We start from the raw sequence: 12,603 nt of genomic DNA, 5'->3' as shown, positions 1-12,603 counted from the left end.
CATGTGGAATGTGTACATGCAAGTAAAACATTCACACATTAAGCAAAAAGAATAGATCTTTTAAGATATCAGTGATGGATAGATAGAAGACAGAGGGAGAGAGGTAGAAGGAGATATAGATAGATAGATAGATAGATAGATAGATAGATAGATAAATACTCCAAGGGAAAAGAAGAAAGAACTTGTAGAGGTTGGGGGGAGGGGTCCAAATTCATCAGGGTACCATTTCTTTATGGCTCCCTGGTATAGTACAATCTGATTTGAGAAGATAGTCCTTTGGAGAAATGGGCAGATGAATCCCTATGGGGTTAATGGGTATGGAAAGGATGCAGGACTAGGAAGGGATGTGGGGGTAAGGCTGCAGAGGGTCTGAGTGTGCCTTTTACACTGGCAGCAGCCCACACCTGTGCTGCAAACTGGCTCATTGGTGGATGCTCCTTTCCCGCCTTTAGAGAGTAGGTACTTTCTGTTTTTTTCTTAATCGTACCTTTTTTGTATCTTTCTGAGAACTGTGTGTAATCCATGATCATCTGACTTGTTTTCTTGTTTATATGTCTCCCCTCTAGACTCCAAATTCCAGGAGAGCGGGGCTGGGGGGATGGCTCAGAGGGTAGGAGTCCTCGCTGTCTAAGCATGAGAACCTGAGTTTGGATCGCCAGTATCCATGGGAAAAGCTGTGGCTGCAAAGCCTGTAACCCTGGTGCTGGGAATGGGCAAGTTAGGGGGGGGGGATAGGAAGAGAGAGAGAGAGAGAGAGAGAGAGAGAGAGAGGAGAGTGAAACCAGCCAAGCTGAAAAAATGTCAAGCTCCAGGTTCACTGAGACATCTGTGTCAAAGGAGTAAGGTGAAAAGCAAGAGAGGTTGGTTACCTCTAGCTTCTGGCCAGAGATGTACATATATATGTTGTACATATAATTGCCGTTCATGTACACACATGTACACACACATGCACAAACATGAAAATTAGAATAGGTACTCAATATGTTTGTTGAATAAATGAATGAATGAATAAAAAGATAAAAGGAAATGTTGTTTTCAGGGGAAGGGCTTTAAGACACATTCTCATGCAGCCAAAGCAGGCCTCAAATAGTTCAGGTTGGCTCCACGTTGGATCCTTCTGCCTCACTCCCAGGGGCTGGGATTGCAGATGTACAGGACCACATGAGGTCAAAAGACATATTGGAATGCCAGTGCCTCTTGACGGTACTGATGGAGGGTCATGTTGCTTTTTTCTGGGTTGTCTCTATCTAGACTTTGTGGAAACTTGACCCCAAATGCACTAGGAGTTTCTTTGCTAGTAGCACAGACAAGGATACTGTGAGGAACTTGGTGCCAGGGTCCTTTTTTTTTTTTTTCAGATTTATTTATTTTATATATGTGAGTACACTGTAGTTGTCTTCAGACACACCAGAAGAGGGCATCAGATCCCATTATATATGGTTGTGAGCCACCATGTGGTTGCTGGGATTTGAACTCAGGACCTCTGGAAGAGCAGCCAGTGCTCTTAACCGCTGAGCCATCTCTCCGACCCCGGTGCCAGAGTTCTTTAGCTTAGATAAATGTGTGGATAAAGGGCTGTGCATCGCATGCGTGTCTGCTGTGTATTCATTCAACAAACATATTGAGTACCTATTCTAATTTGTATGTATGTGCATGTGGTGTGTGTGTGTGTGTGTGTGTGTGTGTATGTGTGTGTACAGCGCATGTACACCTCCGGCAGAAGGTAGATAAAGAATGTGAGGGCAGGGGGTAAGACAGGCATGCAGGATGTGTGTTGGGGTGTAGGAGGAGGTTGTCAGCACAACAATCTGAGAAGAAAAGAGGATCACTCAGCCCGAAAACCTGACAACTGGAACAGAAGACGAACATTTAAAAGCACTTGGTGTTTTCTTTTCTGAGATGTGGTCTCGCTCTGTAGCCTCGGTGGCCTGGAACTTGAGGAGTATTTAAAAGGCAAATTCAAGCTGGGTGTGACTTGTAATTCCAGCCCAAGAATGTCTGAGGCAGGAGAATTGAGGCCAGCCTAGGCAACATAGTACATTTTAAGCTAGCCTGGAGTGAGACCCTCCCTTAACAACAACAACAACAACAAATTAGGGGAGGGGGCGTGGGTGAAGAGATGGCTCCGTGGTTGAGAACACAGGTTGCTTTTTCAGGACTCTTTTTCCCAGTTCCCAGACATCTGTAACTCCAGTTCCAGGGGATCTGATGCCCTCTTCTGGCCTCTGTGGAAAACAGGCATGCACGTGGTACACAGATGTACAAGCAAGCAAAACACATATCCACACGAACAAAATCATGTGTGTGTGTACACATACATACATATGTGTGAATGTGTGTACACCTATGTGTGGATGTGTGTCAACGTTAAGGGCCTGTGTTCGGATTTCTAGCATCCACATGAAGGTCTGGTATGGTGGCACCTGTCTGGAAACCCAGGGGCTGAGGAGTAGGGGGTGGAGTTAAGTGGATGTCTGGGGGCTCACTGGTCAGCCGGTCTAGTCAAAGTGCTGAACTCCAGATTCAGTGAGAGACCTCGTGTAGAAAACAAAGTGGCAAGGGACAGATAACATCTGATGCTGACCATCAACTTCTGCCCACAGACATGGACACATTCGTACACCACCATACAAAGGCTATTAAAAAATAAATGGTTTTTAAAAGGTAAAAATCAATAGGCGTGGCAGCTGGGGGATGGATGGCGGAGGAGAATGGAGACCATCAGAAACGATTTTGAGATTTGAGTCCATGAGTCACCCCATCTCCTTTTAGCCTGTCTCCCAGTCTAAACGCATAGAAATGGCTACTGCCCTCCCTAGATCCCACCCCCATCCCAGTTCATTCAGGACAGAGAGCAAGCTACCAAAGTATTTATTTTTCTGGGAAGCACACGGTCCATACGCTGAAGGGCACAGGTAAAGTAGACCAACATCGATCCTTGAGACCCCGGGATAACGGATGTTTTGGGGGTGAGTGTGTGTGTGTGTGTGTGTGTGTGTGTATACGGGGGAGGGGGTCTGGAAGAATCGTCACTGAGAAACATTTAAGCAGGATCCCCTCTGAAGATGTTTGGACTGTAGGCCTTGCGAATTAGAATTGGAGCTAAAGAACGAGTGAACGCACTAAGATGGAAGACATCCAGGGGCGAGTGCCGGAGTGTAAGCACGAGGGACCTGTGGATGACACGCAACACGTTGAAAGCCATACGGGAGTTTGGATTTCTCGCTTAATCTACCTGGGAAGATACGGGCGTACTGCCTCGATTCTCAGGTCACCTCGGTCTGTATTCAGTATGGAGTAGGACAACAGAGGAAGCCCCTGGAAGCTGGGGTTGCGGGAGCGCGCGCGGGGGGTGGGTGGAAGGGGGCTGTTTCTAGGCAGAAGCTACGGGTCCGTCTACTCAAGTCCAGGGAAGCCGCGGCTTCGGACAGAACCATTCTCAGAAGATGGAAGACAAGAGAAACCCATCACCATGAACTCGATCCCATAGCATAAACTGCTCACTCGCCCATCTCTTTCCTTCTTCTTCTTTTATTTAATTCCTATTCTGCCACCACTGGCTGCTCTCTCGCACGATCCCCTGTCCTCGGCACCACTAATTGATCAACGGTCACCCCTAGCGCCACGCGTGGTACAGCCCTGTGGAGCCCGCTCCGAGCACAGGTTATAAAGGCTCGGCTGCGGCAGCGGACTGCGGAGTCAAGATGCGCCCGAAGGAGCAGATGCAGAGCAGTGCGGTAGACCCGACGGGGTCGGGGGACCCAGCAGCAGGCACCCCCACGACCCAGCCTGCAGCGGGTCCGGCTCCGGAGCCCTCGGCGGAGCCCAAAGCTGCTCCGGCGCAGGGAACCGGGTCGGGACAGAAATCAGGATCCCGAACCAAGACAGGAAGCTTTTGTAGGTCCATGATCAGTGGCGATTCGGATGCACCATGGACCCGCTACGTATTCCAGGGGCCTTACGGTCCCCGGGCTACTGGCCTGGGCACTGGAAAGGCTGAGGGAATCTGGAAGACACCAGCCGCGTACATCGGCCGGAGACCCGGTGTGTCCGGCCCTGAGCGCGCGGCGTTCATTCGAGAGCTGCAGGAAGGTAAACTGAGTCTCGGGGATCCCGTACTAGGCGCTATTAGGGCATCTCCAGGTTGGAGGGGGCCTACAGACTCAGGCGCCCCGCCCCCTGTGGCTCTCAGTCCCACTTTCCATCACCCCCGCGAGACTACTTGTCCACGGTGTCTATTTGGTTTCCCTTTCCCCATCTTTTCTCCTTCTCCGGTTCCCCGATTATTGTAGGTGCGTCAGTCCCTGGGTTCTCTCGCACTCCCCGCCTCCCCCCTCTTCGCGCCTGTTGCTGTGGCAGATTTGCGCACTCTCAGTGCCCCCTCCCCGTCTACTGCAGTGCCAGCAGAGGGGCGGGGGCTGCGGGTGAGCTGCCGGGTGCGCTTTGAGCCTGCGCTAGCCCTCAGGACCAGCCAGCGTGGGTGGGTAGAGGGGGGAGCCTTGGACCATTACTTTGGTTTGGGTCCCGCTTTCCCGAAGCTTGAAGGAGGCGGGAGGAGTGGGCGGGGCACTGGGCTTCCGTCCCTCCTCTTCTGGGCGGGGCAATTTTAGGCTCAGGTGTCAGCGTCTGGTACTGAAGGAAGGAGTCTACTTGGCCCTCCAGTCACATGCAACAGGTTTAGGATGGGTGACGGCTTCTGTTATGATCGAGGAGGTTCCAGTGAGCTGGCTAAGCTGCCGACTGGGTCAGGCATGATGAGTCCAGCATTTCCCCTGACTTCTTATCTCGAAGGACCAGGGACCCAGGGGTCTTGAGAGTCCGGTGCCTGAGCCTGGGGGATGGTTTTGCCCTTACAGCACCCAGACCCCTCCTGAAAAAGCAGGAGTGCTGAGATCCGAAGAACGTAGTCTCACAACCTGTGAGGGATGTAGTGGGCTGTGTAGCTCCTTTCCCTGACCCACTCAGGCCTTTCTTCCTGCAGCACTGTGCCCTAATCCACCACCCACGAAGAAGATCACCGAAGATGACATCAAAGTGATGTTGTATTTGCTGGAAGAGGTGGGTACCGCCTTCCTCACTCAGGCCAGCCCTCGTTCTAACTCTTCCCTACAGGACTTTGGGCTGTTTTCTGCTTGTCTGGGGGCCAACTTGAGGGCAAGTAGATTTCAGAGGACCAATCTGGGTGGATCTAATCATTTTCTCATGGTGAGAAACCGAGTCAGACCCCAGAGTTGGCTAAAAGTCTTTGGTTTAGTACGAGGGTGACTGGGTACTGGGGACGCTTTCTTCTTGTGGCTTTAGCCCTGATTTCTCCCTCCTGCTTCGGAGGTCCCAGAAACTGGGGAAGTATGGAATGGTTGGCTCTCTTTTTGCAGAAAGAACGGGACCTGAACACAGCCGCTCGGATCGGCCAGTCCCTGGTGAAACAGAATAGTGCTCTGATGGAGGAGAATAATAAACTGGAAACCATGCTGGGCTCAGCCAGGGAGGAGGTATGTGGATTTCCAAGGACCCAGAGGAGGGTTTGGTTTGTTCCCTCCTCAGACTAGCACCTGCTCTGCCGCTTTGTGCTCAACTTGCCTTGGCTTCTCTCTCCTGCCCTAGATTTTACATCTCCGGAAGCAGGTGAACCTGCGAGACGACCTCCTCCAACTCTACTCGGACTCGGATGAGGAGGAGGAGGAGGAGGAGGAGGAAGAGGAGGAAGAGGGCGAAGAGGAGGAGCGAGAAGGACAGAGGGATCGAGATCAGCAGCATGATCATCCCTATGGTGCTCCCAAGCCGTACGTCTCCTGCCTTTTGTGCCTGCACCTCTGAGCCTCAGTCACTCATTTGTCAACAGGCATGGGCAGTTAGCCTGCTGACATTGCCACTTCTGGGGGGAGCCTTGGGGACTGAGATCTTCTACCCCTTGCTTTTTCTGACTTTCATCACCCCCTTTGCTAGGCCCCCTAAGGCTGAGACTCTGCATCGCTGCCCACAGCTGGAGGCCCTGCAGAAGAAGCTGAAACTGCTGGAGGAAGAGAATGACCAGCTTCGAGAGGAGGTGAGGACAGGGCGGAGGGCATGCCTTTGGGCAGGGGATGGTGACAGCCTTACCCGTTCTTTTTTTTCCCTTCCTCCAGGCTTCCCACCTCGACAACCTGGAAGACGAAGAGCAGATGCTCATTTTGGAATGTGTGGAGCAGTTTTGTACGTGACACTGTAGTTCGGGGTCAGGCACTGTCCCAATAGGTGATAGGAAGAACTCAGGGTGTGGAGTTTGGAGATCTGAGCTGAAGTCCTGGTTCTGGGACTTTGCAGCTGTGTTAGCACCAGACAGATTCCTTGGCTTCTCTGAACCTTCGTCTTTCGAATGAGGACTGAAACCCCCCACCCCCGTCTGCCCCTCATCTTCTTAGGGTTTATGAGGGTCAGGAGAAACACCACAGTTGAGCACGGTGGTGCACACCTGTGATCTCAGCGCTCAGGAGTCAGAGACAGGGGGATCAGGGGTTGAAGACCACATACATGAGACTCTGGAGAGAGGGGGGTGGGCGGGGAGAGCTGGTGCTAAGGAAGTGCTTTGTGCAAAGTGTAGAGTGTCATAGAAGCCATGGAGGTCGCTAAAGTCTGTCTATTTGGGACAGTGCAAGCTGGGAGGGTGGACAGGAAGGTGAGGAGGAAGCCAGGAGCTGCCAGAGCCTGGGCATTTAGGGCTGGGGCAGTTCACAGTCACACATTGGGTCTGAGCACCAACTTGGCCTTTGTCAGCAGGCCTACCTGTTTCTGTCTTTTGTTCCCCTGCAAGCCACAGCTGGCAAGTCTCAATGTCTCTAGCCCATGTCACCTCATAGTGTATAATGGGGTCTCTCTGCCCATCCAGGTCCTTTTTCCTACCACCAGGATGAGTTTTCTGAAACCAAATCTTCCTCCGTCCAAAATTCCAAAATGGCTTCCCATTGGTCTAAGGATAACGTCAACCAGTCCCTTCCCCCACCTCTGTGATCTGGTCCTTGCTCACTGCCCTGCCCTACCACCTCACTGCCCATACTCTGCATCTTCTTTCTCTGTGTGGTGGGGCTCCTTCCAGAATCCCTCCCAGACTTTGAAGCACTGAGTTTGTCAGATGCTCCACCTGTGAGACCCTTTCCTCTACTCCTCCCTTAACCCCTGGCTCCATTGTACCTCATACTATTTGGGATTATGAGTTCTCTTTGTTTCTACTATACTGGAGCTTGGTGTGGACAAAGATCAGGTCTTACCAAGACATTTCCCCAGTCCCCTCTGTGTCAGTACGTGGTTCTTGAAAAAGAAGACCTGGGGGAAGGATGCCAAAGCCCGGCAGGACCCCTGAGAGGCAGCTGACCCAGGCCCAGAGCCCCTGCTGATCTGTGCTTGTCCTGTAGCTGAAGCCAGCCAGCAGATGGCAGAGCTATCGGAGGTGTTGGTGCTGAGGCTGGAAGGCTATGAGAGGCAGCAGAAGGAGATCACTCAGCTGCAGGCCGAGATCGCCAAGCTACAACAGCGTTGTCAGTCTGTAAGCGGCTCCGCCAGGCCCAAAGCCCTTCCCTGTGTAGGCGTCAGAGTTGGCCGAGATAACCGGAGATCTGTTCATCCTGCCGAGCCATGTTCCTAATCAAGTCCACACAGAGAGCCACACTCCCCAAACCAGGCTGCATGACCCCCCCCCCCCACTTTAAGACTCCCGTTCCTTGTGACTTCCTAAAGGGACTGTCAGAGACTGATGTGGGAAGACTGTTGGGCCAGGAAATACAGGAGCGGGACGCCTTGGGGGGCGGGTGGTTGTCTCACACCTCATGGTTTCTTCCAGTATGGAGCCCAGACGGAGAAACTGCAGCAGCAGCTGGCCTCAGAGAAGGGAGTCCACTCAGAGGTGAGGTTCCATGATTCCCCGGCTCAGATCTGGAAGGCAGCCCCCTCCCCCACTCTCCAATGAAGGCAAGCAACTTGCAGGCTGAGCCCTTCCGTCCCCCTCCCCCACGCTGGCCCATGGCTCAACCCATATCAGCTCATTTGGGGCCTGAGTAGGGTAGAGACCAGAATCTTCTCCAGGGTCACACAGAATCGCACTGTTTGGGTCTAGAGCTGGGGTCTTTGCCTGTGCCTAAAGCAAGGGCAAGCAGAGCTCCTGACTGGAAACCCCTGATCCTAGCAGAGCCTTCGAGCTGGGCAGGATTATGGGAGCAGGCCTCGCGACCGCCAGGAAGATGGGAAGAGCCATCGACAGCGCTCCTCAGTGCCTGCAGGCTCTGTCACCCACTATGGATACAGTGTTCCTCTGGTAAGGGTACCCTGTGTTTCAGCCCTGATGGCTGGTTTCTGCCCTCAGATTTTTTTTTTTCCTGTGAGCATGGGGGTGGAATGTCTCCCCTCTTTGCTGTAGGATGCACTTCCGAGTTTCCCAGAGACACTGGCTGAGGAGCTCCGGACATCTCTGAGGAAGTTCATCACTGACCCTGCGTATTTCATGGAGAGGTGTGTAACTGGCATCCTCAGGCTTCTTACTTGGTTCAGCCATGCTTCCTTTGGCTCACCCAGTACCAACTGCCTCCTCTGAGTGGGACATGTCTGACATTAATGTTCTGACATCCCTTGCTTTCCCTGGCATCCCTCCTGCCTGGGTTTCTCTGTGTAACCCTGGCTGTCCTGGAACTCACTCTGTAGATCAGGCTGGCCCTGAACATAGGGATCTGCCTGCCTCTACCTTCCCAGGACTGGTGTCACCAAGCCTGGCTGCCTGTGACTTTTCAATATGTTTATGCCCCAGGGAATTTACAGTTTGAACTTCCTCAGTACACCGAAGGTCCTGTCCTCTGTTAAGGATTAATGAGATGGTTGTGGGGGAGACATCGAACCTGGGGTAACCCGACTAAGGGTTCCCCATCATCTGTCATCATATTTCAGCAGCCAGACAACCATTTGTTGCTGGTTCTGTGATTGGGAAACTGGGAAATCCGTGTTCTTGAGGGGGAGCTCATTTGCTTGTTTTGGGAATGGCTGTGAACTCTCTTCATTCATATCTCAGTTCCTAGATGGTTATTTGGTTTAAGCCTACTCCATGTGGACGGAAACTAAGCCTTTTTTTTTTTTTTTTCTATTTTCTTTCCTTCACTTAACTATGATCTGAGCAGTGAATGAACAGCCTAGCTGTTAGGAATACCTGATACTCAGTCCCAGTTTGGGTCCTTTGTGTCCTTTGGGCAAGTCATCTGACCTATCTGAGCCTTACTGTAATGGATTTATTTCTATGACACCAGGCTCTGGGATGAAATATCCCGGTGGCTCTTCTCTAGACAGGAGGGTGGGAAGTGGAGAAGAAGTGGTATTGATAACCCTCTGTGGTATTGATAACCCTCCTTCCTCCTGCTGGGGACATGGGCTGGGTTTTGGAAGTCTTGAAGATGATTCTCTCTCCCCTTGCTCCTAGCTGGGAGAGCTGAGGGGGACTGTCAGGGTCTGTGGAGTGGAGCAAGTGGCACGTGTGGAAAGACCTCACTGTCTCCTTGCCTAGATGTGACACTCACTGTAGGGAGGATCGAAAGAAGGAGCAGAGGGTGATGCCACCCCCACCGGCGCAAGACCTCAAGCCCCCTGAAGATTTCGAGGCTCCGGAGGAGCTGGTTCCTGAGGAGGAGCTGGGGGCCATAGAAGAGGTGGGAACGGCTGAGGATGGGCTGGCAGAAGAGACAGAGCAGGCATCTGAGGAGACCGAGGCCTGGGAGGAGGTGGAACCGGAGGTGGATGAGGCCACAAGAATGAATGTGGTGGTCTCTGCCCTGGAGGCCAGTGGCCTGGGCCCTTCACACCTGGACATGAAGTACGTCCTCCAGCAGTTGTCCAACTGGCAGGACGCCCACTCTAAGCGGCAGCAGAAGCAGAAGGTGGTCCCGAAAGGTGAGTGTTCCCGCAGAGGACACCCTCCTGCCAGTGGGACAAGCTTCCGATCATCAACCCTATGAGTGGTGAGAGTAGGTGAGACCCTGAGTGCTCGCTTACCTTACCTTGGTCCCACTCAGTGTGCTGATTTGCATGGACTTTGCATACTATTTGCATACTATTTGCATAGTTGCCTTTAGTCCCCCCCCTTGGCTAGAACTTGGTGTTTATTTATGCAAAATTTGCTTACAAGTCCAGCTGTCCATCCACCTTCTTCCTGTGGGGGCTGAACTGGGAATCAGGGTTGGACTATACACCCCTTTGTACCTCAACTTTCTATCTCTGCCCATCCTCTCCCTATCCTTCATCCCTAAGACTCCCCAACCCCGCAGCAGCAAACAAACATGGGGGGCGGGATCGCGGAGCAGCAGCCCAGAGTGCCGGCCCAGGACTCTCAGAGGCTGGAGGAGGACAGGGCCACTCACTCTCCCAGTGCCAGGGAGGAAGAGGGGCCTTCTGGGGCCACCTAGGCCTGGAACGAAGGCCTCTGCCAGCAAGGGCCACAGTTGGACCAATCCCCCCCCGGGTGAGTGTGGGGCTCCTGCAGGGTGGGGGTGGGGGTCAGGGTCTCCTCTGCCTATCTAGAAACCCCAGCTTTGGGGAGTTACTTGCTCTGAGGGCAGGCCTTTTAGGGCCCTCCCTCTGAGGAGTTGTCTGTGAACTCAGATGATTTAGCATTGGATCTCTCTTTGTGTTAGCTCCTTTCGTCTTTCTTCATGGCCCTTGTGGGTGGGTAGATGTGATTGTGCACCATTTACTAGAAGAGGAATCTGAAGTTCAGAGATCTGAGATTACTTGGCCAAGGTCTTACAGCTAGAAGCAGATCTGAGCCCCTGTCTATGAGTACTGAACCCCTGCCGGGGCCTGGGCTCACTGCTCTCCACACCTCCTGCTCCTGTCCTTGAGTTCCACCTGAAGTTTTGGCAGCCTCCTTCATATCATTCTGATGCTTTTTTTTTTTTTTTTTTTATTGGCACCTGTGGGTGGAAGGTCACTGGCTGTAGTAAGATCGGGCAGGCTGTAAGCTGAGTCAGCACTTCCATGGCTGACCACGGGGAGACCCGGGTAACTTCCAGTGGTGGTCTCCTGACAGGGCAGACTGGGTCTGGGGGTGGTCTGGCTCCTGGTTCACATCCACCCCCTTCTCTTCCTGGCTTGCTGTTTCCCAGCAGCCTGAAGAAGTGCCCCAGACGGTTTGAGACCCCTCCCTTCTGCTGCCTGGTCAGGTCCTACCCTTCCTTCCTCTCCTCTGAAACAGGACCCCCCCCACCCCCATGTCTGTCAGCAATTCTCCCTCTGTCCTGACAGACCTTCCTCCTCCTGTAGGACAGGCTGAAAGAACCCCAGTCCCTTATTCTGAAACCGGGGCCAAAGCTGTAGCTGTTGGAGCCCAGGGGTGGAAGCAGCCTGTGGGCAGATTGGCTGGCCACCAGACCCAGCTCTAAGATGGGTATGGGTGGGCATGTCCCTAGGGTAGGCAGTTATTGGGGGGATCCTCTCTATCCCTTGAATGTCTCATGTAAAGGGGCTTCCCCAGTCCTGGTCGGCTTTTGGACCTTGGTCCTTTGTGCTGTTTTTTACCTTTCTCCGTTTCTATTGCTGTGTGTAACGTAAAAGTGTATATGAGTGAGGGTGGTGGGGTCCCTCTGCCCAGCGCTGTCTCTGTCTCTGTGGCCTGTGACTTTCCTTCTAGAGTCCTACCCTTCTCCACGTCTGTGCTCATACAGAGCTGTGGCCTCAGCGCCTGCCCTGCTTCTGCAGTGCTTCCTAGTCTCGTAGCTTGTCAGCCTTTGTACTGATGTTTGTGCCAATGTGAGAAATAAAGAACTTGTGAAATACCTGCCCTGTCTCAGTTGTGTTCCTTAGGGATGGACTGTGGGGTGTGTGCATGAGTGTGTGTGGTGTGTGTGTATATGAGTGTGTGTGTCTGTGTGTGTGTGTGTGTGTGTGTGTATTCGTGTATGTTCTGTATGGGAACAGAGCTTCAAAGAGAAGATTGATATTGGATGGCATGCCAGTGAGTTTATATTAAGTATAAATGCACATAACCCATGACGGTAAGGTGCCAGATGATGGTATATGAATTTGAAGTTGGTGAAACTGAGGTTCAGACAGGTTCAGTGATCAAGGCGTCTAAGAGCTGGTGGTAATGCTGAGTTTGAACCCAGGTCTTCGAAATTGACTAGGCTCCCTTTCCTGAACCTATCTGCCTTGAGGTCTCTGCCCCTGTGCTCTAGTTAAACAGATCAAGTGTGTGGGGAGGGGGGAAGAGGGGGAGGGAGAGTTGCCATCTGGTTTAGGTCAAACCCGCTAAACCTGGAATAGGAATAAGTAAATCATTTTGGAGACACCCCAGGAAATAGTCTTAGGCAGTGGATAAGTAACAGGAAACTAACAAGGCGAAGTTTGAGACAAGGAGACTCAGTGGTCCAACTGCTACACTGAGCTTTTAACTTACAAGCCTTTGAGGGGCGAACCTTCATCTCTAAAGCATAATAATCCACTCACTGTTCTAGGAAAGCTTGGGTCAGTTAATTGGTGTGTTCAGTATGTCTCTGAGAATCCTCCAGATCTTAAACACTTGCGATAGTCCTCCAAGTCTGAAGTCCTCCAATGTCCACAACTTTAATCCCAGTACTTGGGAGTCGGAGGCAGGAGGATCTC

At 52.3% G+C, this 12,603-nt stretch overlaps 1 protein-coding gene across 2 annotated transcripts; it reads left to right on the top strand.

Moving 5' to 3' along the window:
• Window positions 1-3,704: 3,704 nt before the first annotated feature.
• HAP1 (huntingtin associated protein 1) lies at window positions 3,705-10,409 on the top strand (the record flags this gene model as incomplete). Of its 2 annotated transcripts, none has more annotated exons than XM_080924514.1 (12): window positions 3,705-4,092; window positions 4,982-5,058; window positions 5,376-5,492; window positions 5,605-5,783; window positions 5,947-6,046; window positions 6,126-6,192; window positions 7,389-7,519; window positions 7,814-7,876; window positions 8,159-8,284; window positions 8,387-8,478; window positions 9,533-9,897; window positions 10,255-10,409. In XM_080924514.1, 12 exons carry the CDS (start codon window positions 3,705-3,707, stop codon window positions 10,407-10,409), a joined length of 1,860 nt encoding a protein of 619 aa, XP_080780640.1. The 2 variants fall into 2 exon arrangements, with proteins under 2 accessions (XP_080780640.1, XP_080780639.1); XM_080924513.1 differs by having other exon boundaries at window positions 9,515-9,897.
• Window positions 10,410-12,603: the final 2,194 nt, after the last annotated feature.

The sequence above is a fragment of the Micromys minutus genome, assembly GCF_963924665.1.
Source record: "Micromys minutus genome assembly, chromosome: 10".
Classification (NCBI taxonomy): Eukaryota; Metazoa; Chordata; class Mammalia; order Rodentia; family Muridae; genus Micromys; species Micromys minutus.
Note: the sequence above shows the minus strand (reverse complement) of the source record. Positions and strands in the feature narration are given on the sequence as shown.